Source organism: Salvelinus namaycush, unplaced genomic scaffold (assembly GCF_016432855.1).
Source record: "Salvelinus namaycush isolate Seneca unplaced genomic scaffold, SaNama_1.0 Scaffold60, whole genome shotgun sequence".
NCBI classification, from domain to species: Eukaryota; Metazoa; Chordata; class Actinopteri; order Salmoniformes; family Salmonidae; genus Salvelinus; species Salvelinus namaycush.
The window spans coordinates 154,736-180,577 of NW_024061309.1; the positions used below are offsets into that span (position 1 = coordinate 154,736).

The 25,842-nt window shown below is 44.2% G+C and overlaps 1 protein-coding gene across 1 annotated transcript in view; it reads right to left on the minus strand.

Moving 5' to 3' along the window:
- LOC120042024 (DNA-directed RNA polymerase III subunit RPC1) overlaps positions 1–25,842 on the minus strand; it is an 88,145-nt gene that overhangs the window by 18,600 nt on the left and 43,703 nt on the right. The window contains exons 19-25 of the mRNA XM_038986915.1: positions 19,371–19,508; positions 17,551–17,721; positions 15,677–15,790; positions 7,644–7,730; positions 5,910–5,992; positions 5,333–5,503; positions 2,460–2,553 (exon numbers count right to left, since the gene is read on the minus strand). Coding sequence (XP_038842843.1) covers positions 2,460–2,553; positions 5,333–5,503; positions 5,910–5,992; positions 7,644–7,730; positions 15,677–15,790; positions 17,551–17,721; positions 19,371–19,508 — 858 coding nt within the window. The remainder of the gene's footprint in view (positions 1–2,459; positions 2,554–5,332; positions 5,504–5,909; positions 5,993–7,643; positions 7,731–15,676; positions 15,791–17,550; positions 17,722–19,370; positions 19,509–25,842) is intronic.

Sequence of the window (25,842 nt, forward strand, 5' to 3'; positions counted from 1 at the left end):
TGTAGAGTAGCTATAAGACATGTTGAATAGCGAGCTACCTCTCCCAGAAGGGTCTTTTCATTACAGTGGTGACCAGATTGTACCTGTAGAGTAGTTATAAGACATGTTGAATAGCGAGCTACCTCTCCCAGAAGGGTCTTTTCATTACAGTGGTGACAGATTGTACCTGTAGAGTAGTTATAAGACATGTTGAATAGCGAGCTACCTCTCCCAGAAGGGTCTTTTCATTACAGTGGTGACAGATTGTACCTGTAGAGTAGTTATAAGACATGTTGAATAGCGAGCTACCTCTCCCAGAAGGGTCTTTTCATTACAGTGGTGACCAGATTGTACCTGTAGAGTAGCTATAAGACATGTTGAATAGCGAGCTACCTCTCCCAGAAGGGTCTTTTCATTACAGTGGTGACCAGATTGTACCTGTAGAGTAGTTATAAGACATGTTGAATAGCGAGCTACCTCTCCCAGAAGGGTCTTTTCATTACAGTGGTAACAGATTGTACCTGTAGAGTAGCTATAAGACATGTTGAATAGCGAGCTACCTCTCCCAGAAGGGTCTTTTCATTACAGTGGTAACAGATTGTACCTGTAGAGTAGCTATAAGACATGTTGAATAGCGAGCTACCTCTCCCAGAAGGGTCTTTTCATTACAGTGGTGACCAGATTGTACCTGTAGAGTAGTTATAAGACATGTTGAATAGCGAGCTACCTCTCCCAGAAGGGTCTTTTCATTACAGTGGTGACCAGATTGTACCTGTAGAGTAGTTATAAGACATGTTGAATAGCGAGCTACCTCTCCCAGAAGGGTCTTTTCATTACAGTGGTGACAGATTGTACCTGTAGAGTAGTTATAAGACATGTTGAATAGCGAGCTACCTCTCCCAGAAGGGTCTTTTCATTACAGTGGTGACCAGATTGTACCTGTAGAGTAGTTATAAGACATGTTGAATAGCGAGCTACCTCTCCCAGAAGGGTCTTTTCATTACAGTGGTGACCAGATTGTACCTGTAGAGTAGTTATAAGACATGTTGAATAGCGAGCTACCTCTCCCAGAAGGGTCTTTTCATTACAGTGGTGACCAGATTGTACCTGTAGAGTAGTTATAAGACATGTTGAATAGCGAGCTACCTCTCCCAGAAGGGTCTTTTCATTACAGTGGTGACAGATTGTACCTGTAGAGTAGTTATAAGACATGTTGAATAGCGAGCTACCTCTCCCAGAAGGGTCTTTTCATTACAGTGGTGACCAGATTGTACCTGTAGAGTAGTTATAAGACATGTTGAATAGCGAGCTACCTCTCCCAGAAGGGTCTTTTCATTACAGTGGTGACAGATTGTACCTGTAGAGTAGCTATAAGACATGTTGAATAGCGAGCTACCTCTCCCAGAAGGGTCTTTTCATTACAGTGGTGACCAGATTGTACCTGTAGAGTAGTTATAAGACATGTTGAATAGCGAGCTACCTCTCCCAGAAGGGTCTTTTCATTACAGTGGTGACAGATTGTACCTGTAGAGTAGTTATAAGACATGTTGAATAGCGAGCTACCTCTCCCAGAAGGGTCTTTTCATTACAGTGGTAACAGATTGTACCTGTAGAGTAGCTATAAGACATGTTGAATAGCGAGCTACCTCTCCCAGAAGGGTCTTTTCATTACAGTGGTGACCAGATTGTACCTGTAGAGTAGTTATAAGACATGTTGAATAGCGAGCTACCTCTCCCAGAAGGGTCTTTTCATTACAGTGGTGACAGATTGTACCTGTAGAGTAGTTATAAGACATGTTGAATAGCGAGCTACCTCTCCCAGAAGGGTCTTTTCATTACAGTGGTGACAGATTGTACCTGTAGAGTAGCTATAAGACATGTTGAATAGCGAGCTACCTCTCCCAGAAGGGTCTTTTCATTACAGTGGTGACCAGATTGTACCTGTAGAGTAGTTATAAGACATGTTGAATAGCGAGCTACCTCTCCCAGAAGGGTCTTTTCATTACAGTGGTAACAGATTGTACCTGTAGAGTAGTTATAAGACATGTTGAATAGCGAGCTACCTCTCCCAGAAGGGTCTTTTCATTACAGTGGTGACCAGATTGTACCTGTAGAGTAGCTATAAGACATGTTGAATAGCGAGCTACCTCTCCCAGAAGGGTCTTTTCATTACAGTGGTGACCAGATTGTACCTGTAGAGTAGTTATAAGACATGTTGAATAGCGAGCTACCTCTCCCAGAAGGGTCTTTTCATTACAGTGGTAACAGATTGTACCTGTAGAGTAGTTATAAGACATGTTGAATAGCGAGCTACCTCTCCCAGAAGGGTCTTTTCATTACAGTGGTGACAGATTGTACCTGTAGAGTAGTTATAAGACATGTTGAATAGCGAGCTACCTCTCCCAGAAGGGTCTTTTCATTACAGTGGTGACAGATTGTACCTGTAGAGTAGTTATAAGACATGTTGAATAGCGAGCTACCTCTCCCAGAAGGGTCTTTTCAATCCTTCCTTTCACCAGTCGGCCAAAGTCTGCATCGTCGTCAACATCCAAGTGAGCGCTGATTATAGGTGTGCTGATGGGAACACAGAAGAAGCCTTTTAAAGGTTTGTGTCATTCTGAATAGAGTGGCATTTAAAATGGATGGGTACTGCTCATTGTTTGGCGAAGCCTCTCTTATCTCTGTATCTCTCCCCCTCCCTCTTCTGCATCTCTCTCCCTGCCTCTCTCTTCTGCTCCCTCTCCCTGCCTCTCTCTTCTGCTCCCTCTCCCTGCCTCTCTCTTCTGCTCCCTCTCCCTGCCTCTCTCTTCTGCTCCCTCTCCCTGCCTCTCTCTTCTGCTCCCTCTCCCTGCCTCTCTCTTCTGCTCCCTCTCCCTGCCTCTCTCTTCTGCTCCCTCTCCCTGCCTCTCTCTTCTGCTCCCTCTCCCTGCCTCTCTCTTCTGCTCCCTCTCCCTGCCTCTCTCTTCTGCTCCCTCTCCCTGCCTCTCTCTTCTGCTCCCTCTCCCTGCCTCTCTCTTCTGCTCCCTCTCCCTGCCTCTCTCTTCTGCTCCCTCTCCCTGCCTCTCTCTTCTGCTCCCTCTCCCTGCCTCTCTCTTCTGCTCCCTCTCCCTGCCTCTCTCTTCTGCTCCCTCTCCCTGCCTCTCTCTTCTGCTCCCTCTCCCTGCCTCTCTCTTCTGCTCCCTCTCCCTGCCTCTCTCTTCTGCTCCCTCTCCCTCCCTCGCTCTTCTGCTCCCTCTCCCTCCCTCGCTCTTCTGCTCCCTCTCCCTCCCTCGCTCTTCTGCTCCCTCTCCCTCCCTCGCTCTTCTGCTCCCTCTCTCTGTATCTCTCCCTCCCTCGCTCTTCTGCTCCCTCCCTTGCTTTGTATCTCCCTCCCTCTCTCTTCTGCTCCCTCTCAATCTCTCTCCCTCCCTCCCTCGCTCTTCTGCTCTCTCTCTGAATCTCTCTCCCTCCCTCTCTCTCTGAATCTCTCTCCCTCCCTCTGAATCTCTCTCTCTCTCTCTCTCTCTCTGAATCTCTCTCTCTCTCTGAATCTCTCTCTCTCTCTGAATCTCTCTCTCTCTCTCCCTCCCTCTCTCTCCCTCCCTCTCTCTCCCTCCCTCTCTCTCTCTCCCTCCCTCCCTCTCTCTCCCTCCCTCTGAATCTCTCTCCCTCCCTCTGAATCTCCTTCCCTCCCTCCCTCTGAATCTCCCTCCCTCCCTCCCTCTGAATCTCCCTCCCTCCCTCCCTCTGAATCTCCCTCCCTCCCTCCCTCTGAATCTCCCTCCCTCTGAATCTCCCTCTCTCCCTCTCTCCGAATCTCCCTCCCTCTCTCTCTCCGAATCTTCCTCCCTCTCTCTCTCCGAATCTTCCTCTCCCTCCCTCTCTCTCTCCGAATCTTCCTCTCCCTCCCTCTCTCTGAATCTCCCTCCCTCTCTCTCTCCGAATCTCCCTCCCTCCCTCTGAATCTCTCTCCCTCCCTCTCTCTGAATCTCCCTCCCTCTCTGAATCTCCCTCCCTCCCTCTCTCTGAATCTCTCTCCCTCCCTCTCTCTGAATCTCTCTCCCTCCCTCTCTCTGAATCTCTCTCCCTCCCTCTCTCTGAATCTCTCTCCCTCCCTCTCTCTGAATCTCTCTCCCTCCCACTCTCTGAATCTCTCTCCCTCCCTCTCTCTGAATCTCTCTCCCTCCCTCTCTCTGAATCTCTCTCCCTCCCTCTCTCTGAATCTCTCTGAATCTCCCTCCCTCCCTCCCTCTGAATCTCTCTCTCTCTCTCCCTCCCTCCCTCTGAATCTCTCTCCCTCCCTCCCTCTGAATCTCTCTCCCTCCCTCCCTCTCTCCCTCCCTCTCTCTGAATCTCTCTCTCTCTCTCCCTCCCTCCCTCCCTCTGAATCTCTCCCTCCCTCCCTCCCTCTGAATCTCTCTCCCTCCCTACCTCCCTCTGAATCTCTCTCCCTCCCTCCGAATCTCTCTCCCTCCCTCCCTCTGAATCTCTCTCTCTCCCTCCCTCCCTCCCTCTGAATCTCTCTCTCTCCCTCCCTCCCTCTGAATCTCTCTCCCTCCCTACCTCCCTCTGAATCTCTCTCCCTCCCTCCCTCTGAATCTCCCTCCCTCCCTCTCTCCCTAATGTGCATTCTTCTCCAGGATTCTCTCCGGGCCGTGTAATTAGGACACGGAGCAGAATAACTACCGGCTGACGGGAGAACATCACAGCTGGGCACTGTGATTGGAAGAACCTTCTTGGCTGTCTAGTCATGTAGAAGCAGACACCAATCAGAGCTAATGGAACACGGCGCCCGGCGGTCCGCTCTGAAGGACCCCGGCTGGGTCCAAACAGCACCCTATTCCCTATACAGGGCTCTGGTCAAAAGTAGTGCACTATGTAAGGAATAGGATACCATTTGGGATTCAGACGTATTCCCGTTCAGTCAGGGAGACAAGGAAGAATTTGGATGAGAACTATTTATCTTTCTGTTTTTAGGTTTTATGCTTCAGGGTGAAATTGATTGAATGTGAACTTCTCCTAGTAACTTGTAACAATGAGCAAGTCTTCATGATCCTTCTACTAGAATAGTCTGGAGAGAAAAGCGAGAGGATAAAGAGAGACTTCTCCAAGTCCAGCTCTGACTCACATCTGATGTTGACTGACCATCCTAAATCAGGTCCATCTGGACCGGGAAGCCAGTTCCACTGCTGATTTTCATTCTTCCTCTCTAATCAAATACTGATTTATACTTGGGACACCGGGCGGGTACAATTAATGATCCTTTAGAACAGCAAACCAGCAGTACTCTGGACCTCCAGGCTCGGATCTGAATCCTCCTGTCCTAAAGCCATTTAAAAAAGGAGCTTAATAAGGGCTTTGACCCCCGACCCACCTGATGTTCTTGGAGGCGTTGATGATCTCCTTGATGCGTGGGACCCCCAGGGTGATGTTCATGGAGGCTACCCCAGCAAAGTGGAAGGTTTTCAGGGTCATCTGGGTGCCAGGCTCCCCAATGCTCTGGGCACACAGGGCCCCTACGGCTGAGCCCGGCTCCATCTGAGCTCTGGGGATACAGACATGTAGGATGAATGGGTAAAGTGTTACCTACCGGGGGTTCAAACATGGGTTGACCCGCTGAGCTAAAGGACTAAGCATTAGCTTGGGGAGCTAACAAAAGTATTCAGACAGATAGGATTGAGACATAGGATCAAAGGGCATAGTGTGTCCTACGGGGGTGTTCAACACAAGGCCCCCAAGATTCTCCTAGGCATTAGCTTGGGGATAGAACACAAGTCTTCCAAGTCTCAAGCAAGGTTACTTATCCCTCCATTAACACAACCATCTGTGAGCAGTGACCACCACAGACACAACCATCTGTGAGCAGTGACCCCCACAGACACAACCATCTGTGAGCAGTGACCCCCACAGACACAACCATCTGTGAGCAGTGACCACCACAGATACAGTACCTCATGTACTTGTCCCTGCAGGTCTCCAGAAACTTCTCTAGCTGGCTGGGAGTGATGCGATCCAACTGATACAGGACTCTGGGCTGAAACAGAGAGCGAGAGAGAGAGAGAGACAGAGAGAGAGCGAGAGACAGAGAGAGCAACCGTGAGCAAGAGGATTTACACTGAGATTTACAGTTACAGGGCAAGTAGCGTTCTCCTGGCATCCGCCAAACCCAGATTCATCCGTCAGACTGCCAGATGGTGAAGCGTTATTCATCACTCCAGAGAACGTGTTTCCACTGCTCCAGAGTCCAATGGCGGTGAGCTTTACACCACTCGACACTTGGCATTGCGCATGGTGATCTTAGGCTCGGCCATGAACACCCATTTCACGAAGCTGCCCCATGACAATCATTTTTGAGATACGAAGACGTTATAATAAATTAAATAAAACTGTTCCACGAAAAACGTGCATATGAAAACCATAACTGGCACGCAGATCGGTAGACATTGTAAGAAATTTGCATTACACATGAGAAATGTTGCCGACTCCTCATGTACTGTAACCTATTACTTTCAACTTCGGGAGAGTGAAGGCAGAATCCTTAAAATCCAGGAAGAGCAGGAGGATGGTTGGGTCAGGTTAAGGATGTTTCCTTCTGGTTATCTTGATCTCTGGTTCCCTCTTGAGGCATTTGTGTCTTATTTCATCAAACAGTGCGATTAAAGCATAGGAAAAGCTTAATGCACATATAGTTGATTTTATTAAAAACACATAGGGTGTGTCTATATATGGAAAAATACATGTTTAAAAATGTTGACTAATTGATTGGTCGAAAGAAGAGGATTTTTTTTTTGTCGGGTCTATTGGACAGATACAGAGAAATAATTTACACAGTCAAGGCATTGGTGTTTTTTGGTCTAAATTGTCACAAAAAAAGCTTTGACGGGGAAAAGTTGGTTGATTTAATCATTTTATGTGGTAAAATTGCGGCGATCGGTTAAAATTGCGAGCCCTTATTTTGTAGTGATTAGACAGTTTAATATGGTAATATTGCACTGCTCTTACTGTTTTATGCAGTAATAGTGCAGTGATGAGTCAGATTTGCAAGTGCTCGTGTAACGGATGTGAAATGGCTAGCTAGTTAGCGGTGGTGCGCGCTAATAGCGTTTCAAATCGGTGACGTCACTCGCTTTGAGACCTTGAAGTAGTGGTTCCCCTTGCTCTGCAAGGGCCGCAGCTTTTGTGGAGCGATGGGTAACGACGCTTCGTGGGTGACTGTTGTTGATGTGTGCAGAGGGTCCCTGGTTCGCGCCCGGGTGTGGGCGAGCGGACGGACGTAAAGTTATACTGTTACATTGATGCTGTTGACCCGGATCACTGGTTGCTGCGGAAAAGGAGGAGGTTGAAAGGGGGGTGAGTGTAACGGATGTGAAATGGCTAGCTAGTTAGCGGTGGTGCGCACTAATAGCGTTTAAAATCGGTTACGTCACTCGCTTTGAGACCTTGAAGTAGTGGTTCCCCTTGCTCTGCAAGGGCCGCGGCTTTTGTGGAGCGATGGGTAACGATGCTTCGTGGGTGACTGTTGTTGATGTGTGCAGAGGGTCCCTCGTTCGCGCCCGGGTCGGGGTGCCATAAAGTTAAACTGTTACACTCGCATGATATAAAGGAAATAGCTAAATCCCGGATGGACTGCTTGAAAAAGAGATGTCATTGTGACTGTGTTAAATGTAAAGGATGAAAAGGTCTACCTCTGTGGTGCCATTGTCGTTGATGCCGTATTTGTCCCTGGTCTTCTTGATTTTCTCAGATGTAGCCTTGATGAACTTCTTGATCTCCTTTGGTTGGGAGAGAAGGAAAGAGAGAGAGAGAGACAGGGAGAGATAAAGGGAGAGAGAGAGACAGTGATAGATAAAGGGAGAGAGAGCGCCATGTCAATAACAGCCATAATAAGATGTCAATAATTCACTCCTGCTGAGACGTAAAAACACTTTAGAAACCCAGTGGAAAAATACAATTTATTAAATAAATAAAAAGAGTACTGTTAATTCTCATCAGGAAAAGCTGGTAGAAATGACGGTTAAAAAGTGGTTCTAAAGTGATGGTTGTAAAGTGATGCTCTAAAGTGGTTCTAAAGTGATGGTTGTAAAGTGATGCTCTAAAGTGGTTCTAAAGTGATGGTTGTAAAGTGATGCTCTAAAGTGGTTCTAAAGTGATGGTTGTAAAGTGATGCTCTAAAGTGGTTCTAAAGTGATGGTTGTAAAGTGATGCTCTAAAGTGATGGTTGTAAGGTGATTCCAAAGTGATGGTTGTAAAGTGATGTCTCTTCAACCACTTTTGCCCCTGGGTTAGTACATAATGTAGTGTATAGACCTTGGTAAATCAAGAGAACCGTTAGGAGATCATGCTTCCACACAACACACCAGCAGAGCTGCACAGTGTAAACTGGTCTTTCAACACAGCACTACGCACTAGGTCAGGCTGTGCAGGACAGACAGTAACATCACAGAACAGGAAACACTCATTCCATTTACAGTGGATGTCTTCTACAATCCATTTATCAAACCTGCCAAAAACATTCTGTTGATCAACACCCTACAACGATGCAACTCTTGCATGATTAGTCAAATACATTCAAATCAACTGTGGATGCATTCTACAATAAATGTATTTAAAATATGTACGACATTTATTTGATCAAATCAAACCCTTACTAGGATTCAACACTTGCCTGATTAGTACTTTAATCCAAACATGGGTAAAACACATTGAAAAAGCCAAACTTTAGAATTGACCAACTGACCAAATGCAGTGTTGAAATGGTGCTGTTGTCACGTGGTTAGTGTCACACCACTACCTAGACATGATGCACATTAGACACCGTACCTCCATATACTTCTCTGAGCCCGTGTCTGTCAAGGCCTTGACGAGGGGGACAAAGTAGAAACCACAGAGAGCAGACTGAATCAACCTTCCCACACGTTCATTAATCAACTCCGTGAGAGCGCACGGGCGCTCACATTACTCATCATTAAAATATGGTAATGACTAGAAACAAAAACAAAATAAACTAACAAATGAAAAAAAAAAGGTGATTATGCTGCCATCTTGAAATCAGTTAATTAACTGATAATGGACAGGCCTATTAATTTGAAACCAGAAGTTGTCGTAGAAGTCCTTGACTCCTGTACTGATCTGACTTTCAACGTTCCAATTAAAAGTTTATATACAAAAAGGGGGAACGTTCCAACAATAACGATGACAATACTTCAGGCTTCTGTCCTCATCAACCAGTATCAGAACTTCCAGTTCCTGAGTGTGTAGGATGGAACATTGTTAAAGTGGGAGGTAACCCATCTGCCTAGGGAGACTAATCACCAACAGACGTAATATATACCTTCAAATAACCCTCTGGACTACAGAGCATGTACTGATGAAGAAACAGTAACAATATACACAAAACCTGTCAGAACAACATACATTAGAAATGGTAATACATGTTTAGAGATGCTTTTAATGTTAAGAGAAGCTTTTTTTTATGTTAAAAGATGCATTTCTAGTCACAGTACTCATGGGACACGTCTTTATTAGGAGGAATTGTAGAGCACGGAGGTCTCATGGTGCAGGTCATTAAAGGAGGAATCCTAGAGCACGGAGGTCTCATGGGACACGTCTTTATTAGGAGGAGTCCTAGAGCACGGAGGTCTCATGGGACACGTCATTAAAGGAGGAGTCCTAGAGCACGGAGGTCTCATGGGACACGTCTTTATTAGGAGTCCTAGAGCACGGAGGTCTCATGGTACACGTCTTTAAAGGAGGAGTCCTAGAGCACGGAGGTCTCATGGGACACGTCTTTATTAGGAGGAATCCTAGAACACGGAGGTCTCATGGTGCAGGTCATTAAAGGAGGAATCTTAGAGCACGGAGGTCTCATGGTACACGTCATTAAAGGAGGAATCCTAGAGCACGGAGGTCTCATGGTACACATCATTATAGGAGGAATCTTAGAGCACGGAGGTCTCATGGTACACGTCATTAAAGGAGGAATCCTAGAGCACGGAGGTCTCATGGTACACATCATTAAAGGAGGAATCTTAGAGCACGGAGGTCTCATGGTACACGTCATTAAAGGAGGAATCCTAGAGCACGGAGGTCTCATGGTACACATCATTAAAGGAGGAATCTTAGAGCACGGAGGTCTCATGGTACACGTCATTAAAGGAGGAATCCTAGAGCACGGAGGTCTCATGGTACACATCATTAAAGGAGGAATCTTAGAGCACGGAGGTCTCATGGTACACGTCATTAAAGGAGGAATCCTAGAGCACGGAGGTCTCATGGTACACATCTTTAACACTAGAACTGCCTGGCCTTTCAGCCTATCAGTACCCGCTAGAGAACGTTGCTGGAAGTCCCCTTTAGCATATGCCTCAGATGCATATCAACCCGCAAGGAGCACAAACATGATTGATAAATAGTGCATAAACTATTGTAATGGATTAAATTGCATAAAGAAATACTTTATACATAAAAAATCAACAACAACAAAAAAACGGACTAGTTGTTTAGATGGATCATCAAGGACTAGTTGTTTAGATGGATCATCAAGGACTAGTTGTTTAGATGGATCATCAAGGACATGTTGTTTAGATGGATCATCAAGGACATGTTGTTTAGATGGATCATCAAGGACTAGTTGTTTAGATGGATCATCAAGGACTAGTTGTTTAGATGGATCATCAAGGACTAGTTGTTTAGATGGATCATCAAGGACTAGTTGTTTAGATGGATCATCAAGGACATGTTGTTTAGATGGATCATCAAGGACTAGTTGTTTAGATGGATCATCAAGGACTAGTTGTTTAGATGGATCATCAAGGACTAGTTGTTTAGATGGATCATCAAGGACTAGTTGTTTAGATGGATCATCAAGGACATGTTGTTTAGATGGATCATCAAGGACTAGTTGTTTAGATGGATCATCAAGGACTAGTTGTTTAGATGGATCATCAAGGACATGTTGTTTAGATGGATCATCAAGGACTAGTTGTTTAGATGGATCATCAAGGACTAGTTGTTTAGATGGATCATCAAGGACTAGTTGTTTAGATGGATCATCAAGGACTAGTTGTTTAGATGGATCATCAAGGACTAGTTGTTTAGATGGATCATCAAGGACTAGTTGTTTAGATGGATCATCAAGGACTAGTTGTTTAGATGGATCATCAAGGACTAGTTGTTTAGATGGATCATCAAGGACTAGTTGTTTAGATGGATCATCAAGGACTAGTTGTTTAGATGGATCATCAAGGACTAGTTGTTTAGATGGATCATCAAGGACTAGTTGTTTAGATGGATCATCAAGGACTAGTTGTTTAGATGGATCATCAAGGACTAGTTGTTTAGATGGATCATCAAGGACTAGTTGTTTAGATGGATCATCAAGGACTAGTTGTTTAGATGGATCATCAAGGACTAGTTGTTTAGATGGATCATCAAGGACTAGTTGTTTAGATGGATCATCAAGGACTAGTTGTTTAGATGGATCATCAAGGACATAGTTGTTTAGATGGATCATCAAGGACTAGTTGTTTAGATGGATCATCAAGGACTAGTTGTTTAGATGGATCATCAAGGACTAGTTGTTTAGATGGATCATCAAGGACTAGTTGTTTAGATGGATCATCAAGGACTAGTTGTTTAGATGGATCATCAAGGACTAGTTGTTTAGATGGATCATCAAGGACTAGTTGTTTAGATGGATCATCAAGGACTAGTTGTTTAGATGGATCATCAAGGACTAGTTGTTTAGATGGATCATCAAGGACTAGTTGTTTAGATGGATCATCAAGGACTAGTTGTTTAGATGGATCATCAAGGACATGTTGTTTAGATGGATCATCAAGGACTAGTTGTTTAGATGGATCATCAAGGACTAGTTGTTTAGATGGATCATCAAGGACTAGTTGTTTAGATGGATCATCAAGGACTAGTTGTTTAGATGGATCATCAAGGACTAGTTGTTTAGATGGATCATCAAGGACTAGTTGTTTAGATGGATCATCAAGGACATGTTGTTTAGATGGATCATCAAGGACATGTTGTTTTGTATAATTTTATTAAGTCCTAAGAGAAACAACGTAGTCCTGTAGTCTATTTTCATTCCCTTTACAATAAAACACTACAGTGTTTCCATTTGATCAACATGATTTGTAAGTTATATTAGTAGTAAGAGTTCTAGTAATTAATAGAGTCCAGTTACAGCTTCTTCTAAGTAGAAATGAAAAATATGATAATAATATAACCTGCCAGGTGCACAGCTGAAATGATTTGCTGTATTCCTAAACATGAAGAATTGTAAAGGATTAAATTGCATAAAATAAATATTAATGGAAATATATGAAATGACAAGATATAAAAAAAACAGTCATCTGTTGATAGTATCAGACACTATATTGGGCCCTTATACCGGTGCCTTTACACATGAACCAATCAAGTTCTCTTCATGCTTCAGGTTCCACAGTCAGCACACAGCTTCAGGGCTTTGTGTGAGGCAGCCGACTTCACATTGTGTCTTGTTTTTCCCCAGTGGGAGCTGTGGTGCTTGAGGAGAGAGAGCAGGACCTGCTGACTTGGCTGTTTGATTGTTTGATTGTAGTCTGTCGCCGTCTCCGGTTTCTTCTTGAGGTCACAGCGGGATGCATGGTGTTGAGGATGACACACTTTCATTGACATCCGCACGCCGTGAGTGTTGCTTTACCACTCTCCATCACTGATGTGGAGTACAGCTCCGCTGGTATGTTGTTTTGCACGGGGGGGGGGGGGGGGGGGGGCAAGCTCCCGCCTTTGTTCACTGTTTTCCAAACAGGCTAGTCTTCCTCGCAATCAACTTGTCTGCCAGGGAATTTGATGTTAAGAAGTTATCCATGGTCACAATTTCTGCCTTTGCCCGTGTAAGACTCCATGAGTCTCAAACCCACAGTCTCAGACAGTCGCTCACCTGCAGGCCTGGTTTCATCTTTACCCTGATATGGAAAGACATTGAGAAAGTACTTGGTTTGGACAATCGGCGGCTAACCAGAACGTAACTGAAGTCACACGCACCATTATCAGCTTCTATCTGGTTTCTATCGCCCATTCTTCCATTGACCACAGAACAGCATATTGTAATTTGAAGTGTATTATGTTAGTCGTTTTTGCCTAGTAGCCAGAGCAGTGGTGCCACGCTAGTGGTCACATGCTGAATGCATGGACAGCATGGATAGTCTTGGAACAAGTGACATTTGGAAATAGAGCTGCAACTCTTGAATTCTGAGAACTCTATTTGACAAAGGGAAGCGTCATGGAAACGGTAGAATACGCTCGTTCAGATTCTATATAGAAATCAACATGTTTCACCTACATGTGACTGAAGGATGATTTGACTAAATCTATAACTTGATAAATCTATAACTTGATAAATCTAATACTTGATAAATCTAATACTTGATAAATCTATAACATTTGAAGATCTGCTGTGGCTGTTGATAGACCATAATATAGGTCTGTGTCCTAAATGTCACCCCAGTCCCTATATAGAGCCCAAGGGGCCCAGGTCAACACTAGTCCCTATATAGAGCCCAATGGGCCCAGGTCAACACTAGTCCCTATATAGAGCCCAAGGGGCCCAGGTCAACACTAGTCCCTATATAGAGCCCAAGGGGCCCAGGTCAACACTAGTCCCTATATAGAGCCCAATGGGCCCAGGTCAACACTAGTCCCTATATAGAGCCCAATGGGCCCAGGTCAACAGTAGTCCCTATATAGAGCCCAATGGGTCCAGGTCAACACTAGTCCCTATATAGAGCCCAAGGGGTCCAGGTCAACAGTAGTCCCTATATAGGGGTCCAGGTCAACAGTAGTCCCTATATAGAGCCCAAGGGGTCCAGGTCAACAGTAGTCCCTATATAGAGCCCAAGGGGCCCAGGTCAACACTAGTCCCTATATAGAGCCCAAGGGGCCCAGGTCAACACTAGTCCCTATATAGAGCCCAATGGGCCCAGGTCAACACTAGTCCCTATATAGAGCCCAATGGGCCCAGGTCAACACTAGTCCCTATATAGAGCCCAAGGGGCCCAGGTCAACACTAGTCCCTATATAGAGCCCAAGGGGCCCAGGTCAACACTAGTCCCTATATAGAGCCCAAGGGGCCCAGGTCAACACTAGTCCCTATATAGAGCCCAAGGGGCCCAGGTAAACACTAGTCCCTATATAGAGCCCAATGGGCCCAGGTCAACACTAGTCCCTATATAGAGCCCAAGGGGTCCAGGTCAACACTAGTCCCTATACAGAGCCCAATGGGCCCAGGTCAACACTAGTCCCTATATAGAGCCCAATGGGCCCAGGTCAACACTAGTCCCTATATAGAGCCCAATGGGCCCAGGTCAACACTAGTCCCTATATAGAGCCCAATGGGCCCAGGTCAACACTAGTCCCTATATATAGAGCCCAATGGGCCCAGGTCAACACTAGTCCCTATATAGAGCCCAAGGGGCCCAGGTAAACACTATAGGCTGTAACATGACTGTTGATGATTGATATAGGTCTATAGGCTGTAACATGACTGTTGATGATTGATATAGGTCTATAGGCTGTAACATGACTGTTGATGATTGATATAGGTCTATAGGCTGTAACATGACTGTTGATGATTGATATAGGTCTATAGGCTGGAACATTACTGTTGATGATTGATATAGGTCTATAGGCTGTAACATGACTGTTGACGATTGATATAGGTCTATAGGCTGTAACATGACTGTTGACGATTGATATAGGTCTATAAGGCTGTAACATGACTGTTGATGACTGATATAGGTCTATAGGCTGTAACATTACTGTTGATTGATATAGGTCTATAGGCTGGAACATGACTGTTGATGATTGATATAGGTCTATAGGCTGGAACATTGCTGTTGATTGATATAGGTCTATAGGCTGTAACATTACTGTTGATGATTGATATAGGTCTATAGGCTGTAACATTACTGTTGATGATTGATATAGGTCTACAGGCTGGAACATTACTGTTGATGATTGATATAGGTCTATAGGCTGTAACATTACTGTTGATGATTGATATAGGTCTATAGGCTGTAACATGACTGTTGATGATTGATATAGGTCTATAGGCTGTAACATGACTGTTGACGATTGATATAGGTCTATAAGGCTGTAACATGACTGTTGATGACTGATATAGGTCTATAGGCTGTAACATTACTGTTGATTGATATAGGTCTATAGGCTGGAACATGACTGTTGATGATTGATATAGGTCTATAGGCTGGAACATTGCTGTTGATTGATATAGGTCTATAGGCTGTAACATTACTGTTGATGATTGATATAGGTCTATAAGGCTGGAACATGACTGTTGATGATTGATATAGGTCTATAGGCTGTAACATGACTGTTGATGATTGATATAGGTCTATAGGCTGGAACATTGCTGTTGATTGATATAGGTCTATAGGCTGTAACATTACTGTTGATGATTGATATAGGTCTATAGGCTGGAACATTACTGTTGATGATTGATATAGGTCTATAAGGCTGGAACATTACTGTTGATAAAATAACTAAAATCAATAATATAGTCTGGTCCCAAATGGCTCCCTATTCTCTACGGTATGCAGTGCACTACTTTAGACCAGGGCTCTGGTTAAGGTGCACTATGTAGGGAACAGGGTGCCATTTTGAACGCAGTTAGAAGCAGTCAAGTGGATACGTGATAGTTATTTACCTCGAGGAAGCTGTCTCGGCAGCACTTGAAGTCACTCCTCTTCATGATGGACTCTGCCGTCAGGACCAACTCATTCTTACTAAGGGCTGGCTGCTCTGAACACGTATGGACAGACTGGGGGATGGAAACAGGGAGGAGGGATAGAGGGATGGAGGGATGAGGGATAGAGAGGAGGGATAGAGGGATGGAGTGATAGAGGGATAGAGGGATGAGGGATAGAGGATTGGAGGGAGGAGGGATAGAGGGATGGAGAGAGGAGGGATAGAGGGATGAGAGGAGGGATAGAGGGATGGAGAGAGGAGGGATAGAGGGATGGAGAGGGGGGATAGAGGGAGAGGGATAGAGGGAGAGGGATGGAGGGAGGATAGAGGGATGAGGGATAGAGGGATGAGGGATAGAGGGATGGAGAGGAGGGATAGAGGGAGAGGGATGGAGGGATAGAGGGAGAGGGATGGAGGGATAGAGGGAGAGGGATGGAGGGAGGATAGAGGGATGAGGGATAGAGGGATGAGGGATAGAGGGATGGAGGGATGGAGAGGAGGGATAGAGATGGAGGGATAGAGGAGTGATGGAGGGATAGAGGGAGGAGGGATAGAGGGAGGAGGAATGGAGGAAAGAGGAGTGATGGAGGGATAGAGGGAGGAGGGATAAAGATGGAGGGAAGAGGAGTGATGGAGGGATAGAGGGAGGAGGAATGGAGGGAAGTGGAGTGATGGAGGGATGAGGAATGATGGAGGGATAGAGGGAGGAGGAATGGAGGGAAGAGGAGTGATGGAGGGATAGAGGGAGGAGGGATAGAGATGGAGGGATAGAGGGAGGAGGAATGGAGGGAAGTGGAGTGATGGAGTGATAGAGGGAGGAGGAATGGAGGGAAGTGGAGTGATGGAGGGATAGAGGGAGGAGAAATGGAGAGGAGGAGAGGAGTGATGGAGGGATAGAGGGAGGAGAAATGGAGAGGAGGAGAGGAGTGATGGAGGGATAGAGGGAGGAGGAATGGAGAGGAGGAGAGGAGTGATGGATGATAGAGGGAGGAGGAATGGAGAGGAGGAGAGGAGTGATGGAGGGATAGAGGGAGGAGGAATGGAGAGGAGGAGAGGAGTGATGGAGGGATAGAGGGAGGAGAAATGGAGAGGAGGAGAGGAGTGATGGAGGAATAGAGGGAGGAGGAATGGAGAGGAGGAGAGGAGTGATGGAGGGATAGAGGGAGGAGGGATGGAGGGATGGAGAGGAGGGATAGAGATGGAGGGTTAGAGGGAGGAGGGGAGGGATAGAGGGAGGAGTGCAGATGTGTTATTAGTCACTGTGGGTGGGTGAACAAACAGCTGACCTGCATCATCAACACATACATAGAGATGACAACATGCACGCTGGGTAAAACCTCACTTCACCGTATGCACATTCTGAAGTCTGGCACTTTGAAATGCAGGCTTGTTTATGTTATTGTTGCCAGACTGACGACAGGTGAGGTCTAAGAGAATAATGGGTGTGGGAGTGTGAGCGTCTGCGTGTGTCTCTGTGTGTGCGTGTCTCTCTCTCTGTATCTGTGTGTATGTCTCTGTGTGTCTGTGTGTGTGTCTCTCTCTGTATCTGTGTGTATGTCTCTGTGTGTCTGTGTGTGTGTGTCTCTCTCTCTGTATCTGTGTGTATGTCTCTGTGTGTCTGTGTGTGTGTCTCTCTCTGTATCTGTGTGTATGTCTCTGTGTGTATGTCTCTGTGTGTGTGTGTGTGTGTGTCTCTCTCTCTGTATCTGTGTGTATGTCTCTGTGTGTCTGTGTGTCTGTCTCTCTCTCTCTGTATCTGTGTGTATGTCTCTGTGTGTATGTGTGTCTGTGTGTGTGTGTGTGTGTGTGTGTGTGTGTGTGTGTGTGACTGACCCGGATGTTGTCCAGAACTCTGTTGAACTCTAACGGTTCATCTTTCCCCTCCATGGCGGCCGGGTCCAGGCCGTCCCCCCCATAGACGAACTGGATGATGTCACCCGTGGAGCTCCGTACCGTCAGATCATACTGGGAACACAGGTCCTCCAACGACTTCACCAGACGCCTCTGTTGACACACAACACATCCACCACAGAAGAACAGATCAGAGGATGACTCAACAACAGATAGGCCTATTTAATCCTGCTTGTTGTGTGTGTGTGTGTGTGTGTGTGTGACCACTCAACACCCTTCCTCTGCTATGTGTCATCAGTCAGATGGTGAGCTGTTCTGATCTGACCACATCAACAACACACCCCTAGGACCCTCAACTCTGGACCGCCAAGCCAGCGCCACTGCATGTTTCCATTGTTCCCCTCTAGTCAGGGCCTGATTTAGACCTGGGACACCAGGTGGGGTGATATTAATGATCAGGGCCTGATTTAGACCTGGGACACCAGGTGGGGTGATATTAATGATCAGGGCCTGATTTAGACCTGGGACACCAGGTGGGTGATATTAATGATCAGGGCCTGATTTAGACCTGGGACACCAGGTGGGTGATATTAATGATCAGGGCCTGATTTAGACCTGGGACACCAGGTGGGTGATATTAATGATCAGGGCCTGATTTAGACCTGGGACACCAGGTGGGGTGATATTAATGATCAGGGCCTGATTTAGACCTGGGACACCAGGTGGGTGATATTAATGATCAGGGCCTGATTTAGACCTGGGACACCAGGTGGGTGATATTAATGATCAGGGCCTGATTTAGACCTGGGACACCAGGTGGGTGATATTAATGATCAGGGCCTGATTTAGACCTGGGACACCAGGTGGGGTGATATTAATGATCAGGGCCTGATTTAGACCTGGGACACCAGGTGGGTGATATTAATGATCAGTGCCTGATTTAGACCTGGGACACCAGGTGGGTGATATTAATGATCAGGGCCTGATTTAGACCTGGGACACCAGGTGGGTGATATTAATGATCAGGGCCTGATTTAGACCTGGGACACCAGGTGGGTGATATTAATGACCAGGGCCTGATTTAGACCTGGGACACCAGGTGGGTGATATTAATGACCAGGGCCTGATTTAGACCTGGGACACCAGGTGGGTGATATTAATGATCAGGGCCTGATTTAGACCTGGGACACCAGGTGAGTGATATTAATGACCAGGTAGAACAGAAAAGCAGCAGGCTCCGGACCTCATAGGGTCAGAGTTGAATAGCCCTGCTCTAGGAGACAACCCTGATCGCTACAGAAAGGCAGCAGGCTCCGGACCTCATAGGGTCAGAGTTGAATAGCCCTGCTCTAGGAGACAACCCTGATCGCTACAGAAAAGCAGCAGGCTCCGGACCTCATAGGGTCAGAGTTGAATAGCCCTGCTCTAGGAGACAACCCTGATCGCTACAGAAAAGCAGCAGGCTCCGGACCTCATAGGGTCAGAGTTGAATAGCCCTGCTCTAGGAGACAACCCTGATCGCTACAGAAAGGCAGCAGGCTCCGGACCTCATAGGGTCAGAGTTGAATAGCCCTGCTCTAGGAGACAACCCTGATCGCTACAGAAAAGCAGCAGGCTCCGGACCTCATAGGGTCAGAGTTGAATAGCCCTGCTCTAGGAGATAACCCTGATCGCTACTCAAGAGGGAGCCTGATAAGATTTACATTTGTAGGGAGCACACGTTGTCCCTCTTTTCATGAATACAAGCAGAGAGCAGAGGGTGTTGGGTACGGTGCAGCAGGCAGCAGCCCAGCGTGTGTTACCTGCATGTATCCGGTCTCTGCTGTTTTAACGGCGGTGTCCACCAAGCCCTCTCGACCAGCCATAGTGTGGAAAAAGAACTCCGTGGGCGTCAGGCCTGAATAAAAGCTGTCAGCCACAAAGCCTTTAGCCGCAGGAAGCTGTGACACGACACACAGAGAGATAGAGAGAAAGGTGTTACATCATTAAAGGCCCTGGACGAGTCCCAAATGGCACCCTATTCACTATACTGTAGAGTGCACTACTTCTGACCAGGGCCCCACAGAGCCTTGGTCAGAAATAAGTAAGGAAAAGGGTTGCCATTTTGGGATTCATCATTCCCTGTTAGAGCAAAACAAATGAAAACAGGGCTCTGACTGAGCCAGCTGGAGATGTTGTTTACTGCTGGGAAGGTGAAACATCTATGAACGTTTGAACGTTTTTCAACCCTTTAGCCTACAATTTCTGCAGGTTGGCAGAAATCTAATTGACATAAATCCCCATCAAAATCCGTCTGTTTAAGCTAGAGGTTGTTAATGCATCAGGCTGTGTGTGTCTCAATCCACCGCATCCTGACTAGTCTCCCAGTCCCTGCCGTTGAATAATATCCCCTCAGCATGTTGCTGCCACCACCGTGCTTCACCGTAGGGATGGTGCCAGGTTTCCTCCAGATGTGACGCTTGGCATTCAGGGCAAAAGAGTTCAACCTTGGGTTTCATCAGGGCAGTGAATCTTGTTTCTCATTGTCTGAGTCCTTCAGGTGCCTTTTGGCAAACTTCAAAGGGGCTGTCATGTGCCTTTTACTGAGGAGTGGTTTCTGTCTGGCCACTCTACTATAAAGGCCTGATTGGTGGAGTGCTGCAGAGATGGTTGTCCTTCTGGTAGGTTCTCTCATCTCTACAGAGGTACTCTGACACTCTGTCAGAGTAACCATCGGTTCTTGGTCACCTCCCTGACCAAGGCCCTTCTCCCCCGATTGCTCAGTTTGGCCGGGCGGCCATCTCTAGGAAGAGTCTTGGTGGCTCCAAACTCCTTCCATTTAAGAATGATGGAAGCCGTTGCTGACGTATGACGTAAAGGTAACGTAAGGGTAATGGCGGACTGAAGGGATTTATGTAGAGCACCTCAAGATAAAACATAATATTCGAAATATCTGCTAAATTAGACTAAAATATTAGCACTACTTAATCTGGTGAGTGATAACCTTCAATCTGGACAATAACACAAAACAAATCCTAAAACTAGAGACATTTATCGACAAATATTACGAAAACAGGCAACAACCAAACATGACGGAGAGTAAGACAGGGGAACCGATTACAAAACGAAAACGTGACTCTTCTACAGACACTGATGATTTAATATTCTCACCACCGGGAATGGTAAAGGTCGAAACCGATCTGTTAAAATCAATAAATGACAAACTGGGTATACTTGAATTAGTTAGTAAGGATATAAAAGAGTTGAAGGCAAGCCTAGAGATGAGTGATGAAAAAGCTGCGACATTGGAGAAGCAAACACACGCGCTAAAAGGGACAGTCAATAAGATTGAAACCGAAATGAATGGAATTAAAAAGGAGAACACCGTTCTGAAGGAAACCTTACTGGACATACAAACTAGATCCATGAGAGAGAATTTGGTACTTACAGGTATCCAAGAAAAAGAAGGAGAAGTTCCTGAATCTATAGTTAGAGAGTTCCTCCTTACAGCGCTTCAGATTCCACGCGAAGTTATCGACAAAATCCAACTTGAACGCGTTCACCGCTTCGGACAGAGAGGGCAGAGGTACGAACGCCCAATCGTTGCCAAATTTGCTTCATTTAAAGATAAAATAATGGTTAAAAGCCTGGGTAAAAGACTTGCTGGGACCAAATTGGCATGAATGATCAGTTTCCGAAGGAAATTGCAGAACGGCGCAAAGTTCTGTATCCAATTTTCAAAGAAAATAGATTAAAAGCGAAACGAGTAGCTCTCGTCGTTGATAAACTATATATTGATAACCAGTTGTTCAGAGACACAAAGACTACTCCATGGTTATTTTAAAAATTACAAAGTTCTCATAGACGAGGGAAATAAACACAATTCAAGCCCGGTTACTGATTGTAACAATACAATAAAAAATATAGCTTTTCTATAAATCTTCACATATAACTAATTGAACACACAAGCACTAATTCAACATAGTGAAGATAAAAACTAAGTAAACAGAAGGCACAGTATGTGTGGATGGTATGGTTTGTGTTTATTTTTTATTTTATTTGTTATGTTTGGAAAGTTGAGTGAGTGAGTAATGAAATGGTTGCATATCCCAGAGCCAATGTATTGCTGTGAGCCGGGTATGAGAGGGCTTTCAATGTTGTTCAGATGATGGATATACTTTTATAATGAATTATACGTCTTATTTATTTATTGTCCTATCATGGAGAACTACATTTTTTATTTTTTTTTTTATAAATTATATCTAATTATTTATTATCCTATTTTAATGGTACGGTCCATGGCACTATACCCTAGACACCCACCCGAATGACCCAGATACTAAGGAGAAGTCCCTAACTGTTTTATGTGCCCGCTGTAAGCGGTCTGTATGCAGCTAAAATGAGGTCAGAGACCAAGAGCAGCACTGCCCCCTCAAGATTCTGAGCCTGCTTGGCAGGGTTGGTCCTGCAAAGCCAAAGCCCCATAAAGGGAGAGCATAATATACAAGGAAATTCTCAAAGCTGCTAATGAGAACCTTGACGACCTTGTACCTAGCCGGTGGGGATTCCGGTGGGGTGCCCCCACCCAGGCAGTGGCAGTGCTGGCAACACTAGCTGCAGTAACCCATGGGGAGGGGGTCACACTCGGACATTCAGAGAGGGGGTATATTATTGTGGCCCTGGCGGCACAAAATCAAAGTCGGACTGCATGGAGATGCGTGGGGACATGGTCATGACGGGTGGCCGTATTGTGGGTGTTTCAGGAATAAGGTGTACATTTGACCTCCATTATCTAGGATATGACAATGGTAAATAAATCTCTCAATTTTTGCTAATTTTTTGTGCGGTCTTGCAGGCCTTCTCATGCAGCTGCAACTGCAAGTGCATTTGTAAATCATGACCCATCTTGAGTTGGGCTCTGGGATGGTGCAATTGTTGAGAAAGTGAGCTTATGGTTGTGTGGGGGTAAGGGCTGAGTGTGTGTGGGTGTATGTGTGTATCCCACAACTGTTGCGAAGGAAGAAGTAAAAGATGTTAGGGACAATAGAGGATGATCCACAGATATATATAATACAAATCGAGGTGAGGGCAATGGAAATGCATATGGTAATTGATCTTCTTCAATTCGGTAAATGGCACTGTATGCTCTTTTCAAAGAATGGATCCCAGTCGGTTCAGGGCTATGGGATACAGGGGGTCGAGGGTGGTCTACCGGGCATTGGGATGACAAGCCATCTCGAGATGAGGCCTTTTAGCGGGTGGAATAGTAGGGACCAATTGGAGGTTTACTTAGTAGAAATGCAAATATCATGGTACAACTATATAGACACTCAATCATTATGTTACTTTTTAATAGTACGTTTACAAAAATATATTCTGATTAAAAGAATGAAAGGTGTGTCTCATTATGGTAAGTGGTGAAATAAGTATAGCCAGTTACAATTGTAATGGCTTAGCAGATAATAAGAAAAGACGATCAGTATTTACCTGGCTAAAAGAGAAGGATTATAATATCTATTGTTTACAGGAAACCCATTCAACAGTTTTAGATGAAGTTTTGTGGAAAAAGAACTGGGGGGGCAAAATATATTTCTCCCATGGGCAAAGAAATTCAAAAGGGGTGATGGTTTTAATTAACAATAATTTTGATCCAAATGTGCAAATTGTCCAAACAGATCCTCAAGGTAGATGGATTATTTTAAATATGTTATTGGACAATAAACAAATATGGCTTGTTAACCTATACGGTCCGAATAATGATGATCCAAGCTTCTTTGAAAATATATATAAGAATTTATCAACTCTACAAGCAACACTAGACTCTATTATTATAGTGGGAGATTTTAATACGGTCTTAAATACCTCTATAGACCGGAAAGGAAATCACACTACAAACTATCACCCTCAGGCACTTAAGGAAATCATGAATGTCATGGATATATTGGAATTAGTGGATATATGGAGACTTAAATACCCTGATTTAGTGAGATATACATGGCGGAGGCTGAATCAAGCTAGTCGTCTTGACTACTTTCTTATACCATTCTCTCTGGCACCAAAAGTTAAAAAAGTGTTGATAGGGGACAGAATGCGGTCGGATCATCACATAATTGGCATATATATTTCTCTTACAGAATTTCCACGTGGGCGAGGATATTGGAAATTTAATCAAAGTCTACTAGATGATAAATTGTTTAGAACTAGGACAGAAGATTTTATAACTGACTTTTTCAGACATAACATAGGTACAGCAGATCCCCTTATTGTATGGGACACTTTTAAGTGTGCCTTTAGAGGCCATGCAATTCAGTACTCATCTATAAAACAAAGGGAATTTAGATCAAAAGAGTCCATATTAACAAAGGAAATTGAAGGACTAACAGTACAGTTAGATAGCAATAAAAACGGTACCATAGAGGCACAGAATAAGTTAGAGGAAAAACAAAAAGAAATGGAGGAACTTATTCAAGAAAGATCCAGTGTAATATATTATAAAAATAAAGCGAACTGGATGGAATATGGGGAAAAATGCACCAAATTCTTTTTCAATCTTCAATATAGAAATGCTACCAAAAAAAATTTATTAAAACTTGTTACAAATGATGGAGTCACGCATGATTCACCAAATGATATTTTGAAAGAGGAAGTAAAGTACTTTAAGAATATGTTTTCGTTTCAGGCTCCTCCATCTCCACTAACTGAAACTAATTGTATGGATTTTTTTCCTATTAATAATGTAAAATTAACATCTGTACAGAAAGACTCATGTGAAGGCCAAATTACAGAGGAGGAACTGCTTGATGCAATTGGGGCCTTTAAGGATGGGAAAACTCCAGGGCTGGATGGCATACCAGTGGAAGTATACAAAACTTTTTTTGATATACTCAAAGGACCATTATTAGCTTGTTTTAACCACTCCTATATAAATGGTAGATTATCAGACACGCAACAAGAAGGTCTGATATCGTTATTACTGAAACAGGACCCAAGTGGTATATATAAAGATCCAGTCCAATTAAAAAATTGGAGACCTCTTACACTTCAGTGTTGTGATGCAAAAATCCTAGCAAAATGCTTGGCGCATAGAATAAAAAAAGTTTTGTCAGATATTATTCATCCTAATCAGACAGGTTTTTTACATGGACGATACATTGGAGATAATATAAGGCAAGTACTGGAAACAATAGAACACTATGAAATATCGGGGACACCAGGTCTGGTTTTCATAGCTGATTTTGAAAAGGCTTTTGATAAAGTACGACTGGAGTTTATATATAAATGCCTAGAATATTTCAATTTTGGGGAATCTCTTATAAAATGGGTTAAAATTATGTATAGTAACCCTAGGTGTAAAATAGTAAATAATGGCTACATCTCAGAAAGTTTTAAACTATCTAGAGGAGTAAAACAAGGTTGTCCACTATCGGCATATCTATTTATTATTGCCATCGAAATGTTAGCTGTTAAAATTAGATCAAACATTAATATTAATGGATTAGAAATCCGTGGCTTAAAAACTAAGGTGTCATTGTACGCTGATGATTCATGTTTTCTTTTAAAACCACAACTAGAGTCTCTCCACGGCCTCATAGAGGATCTAGATACCTTTGCTATCCTCTCTGGATTAAAACCAAATTATGATAAATGTACCATATTACGTATTGGATCACTAAAAAATACACATTTTATATTGCCATGTAGTTTACCAATTAAATGGTCTGACGGAGATGTGGACATACTCGGTATAAAAATCCCAAAAGAAAGAAATGATCTCACTCCAATAAATTTTTATAGAAAGTTAGCAAAAATAGATAAGATCTTGCTACCATGGAAAGGAAAATACTTGTCTATTTGTGGAAAAATCACCCTGATTAACTCTTTAGTCATATCACAGTTTACCTATTTGCTTATGGTTTTGCCTACACCTAGTGACCTGCTTTTTAAATTATATGAACAAAAAATATTCCATTTTATTTGGAACGGCAAGCCAGATAAAATTAAAAGGGCCTATTTATATAACGAATATGAATTCGGAGGGCAGAAATTATTAAATATTAAAGCATTAGACCTCTCACTAAAGGCATCAGTCATACAAAAGTTATACTTAAATCCAAACTGGTTCTCTAGTAAATTGGTACGAATGTCTCATCCTATGTTCAAGAAGGGCCTTTTTCCCTTTATTCAGATTACACCTGCTCACTTTCGGTTGTTTGAAAAGGAAATAATCTCCAAAATATCCTTATTTTTTAAACAAGCCTTAGAAAGTTGGTTGCAATTTCAGTTTAATCCACCTGA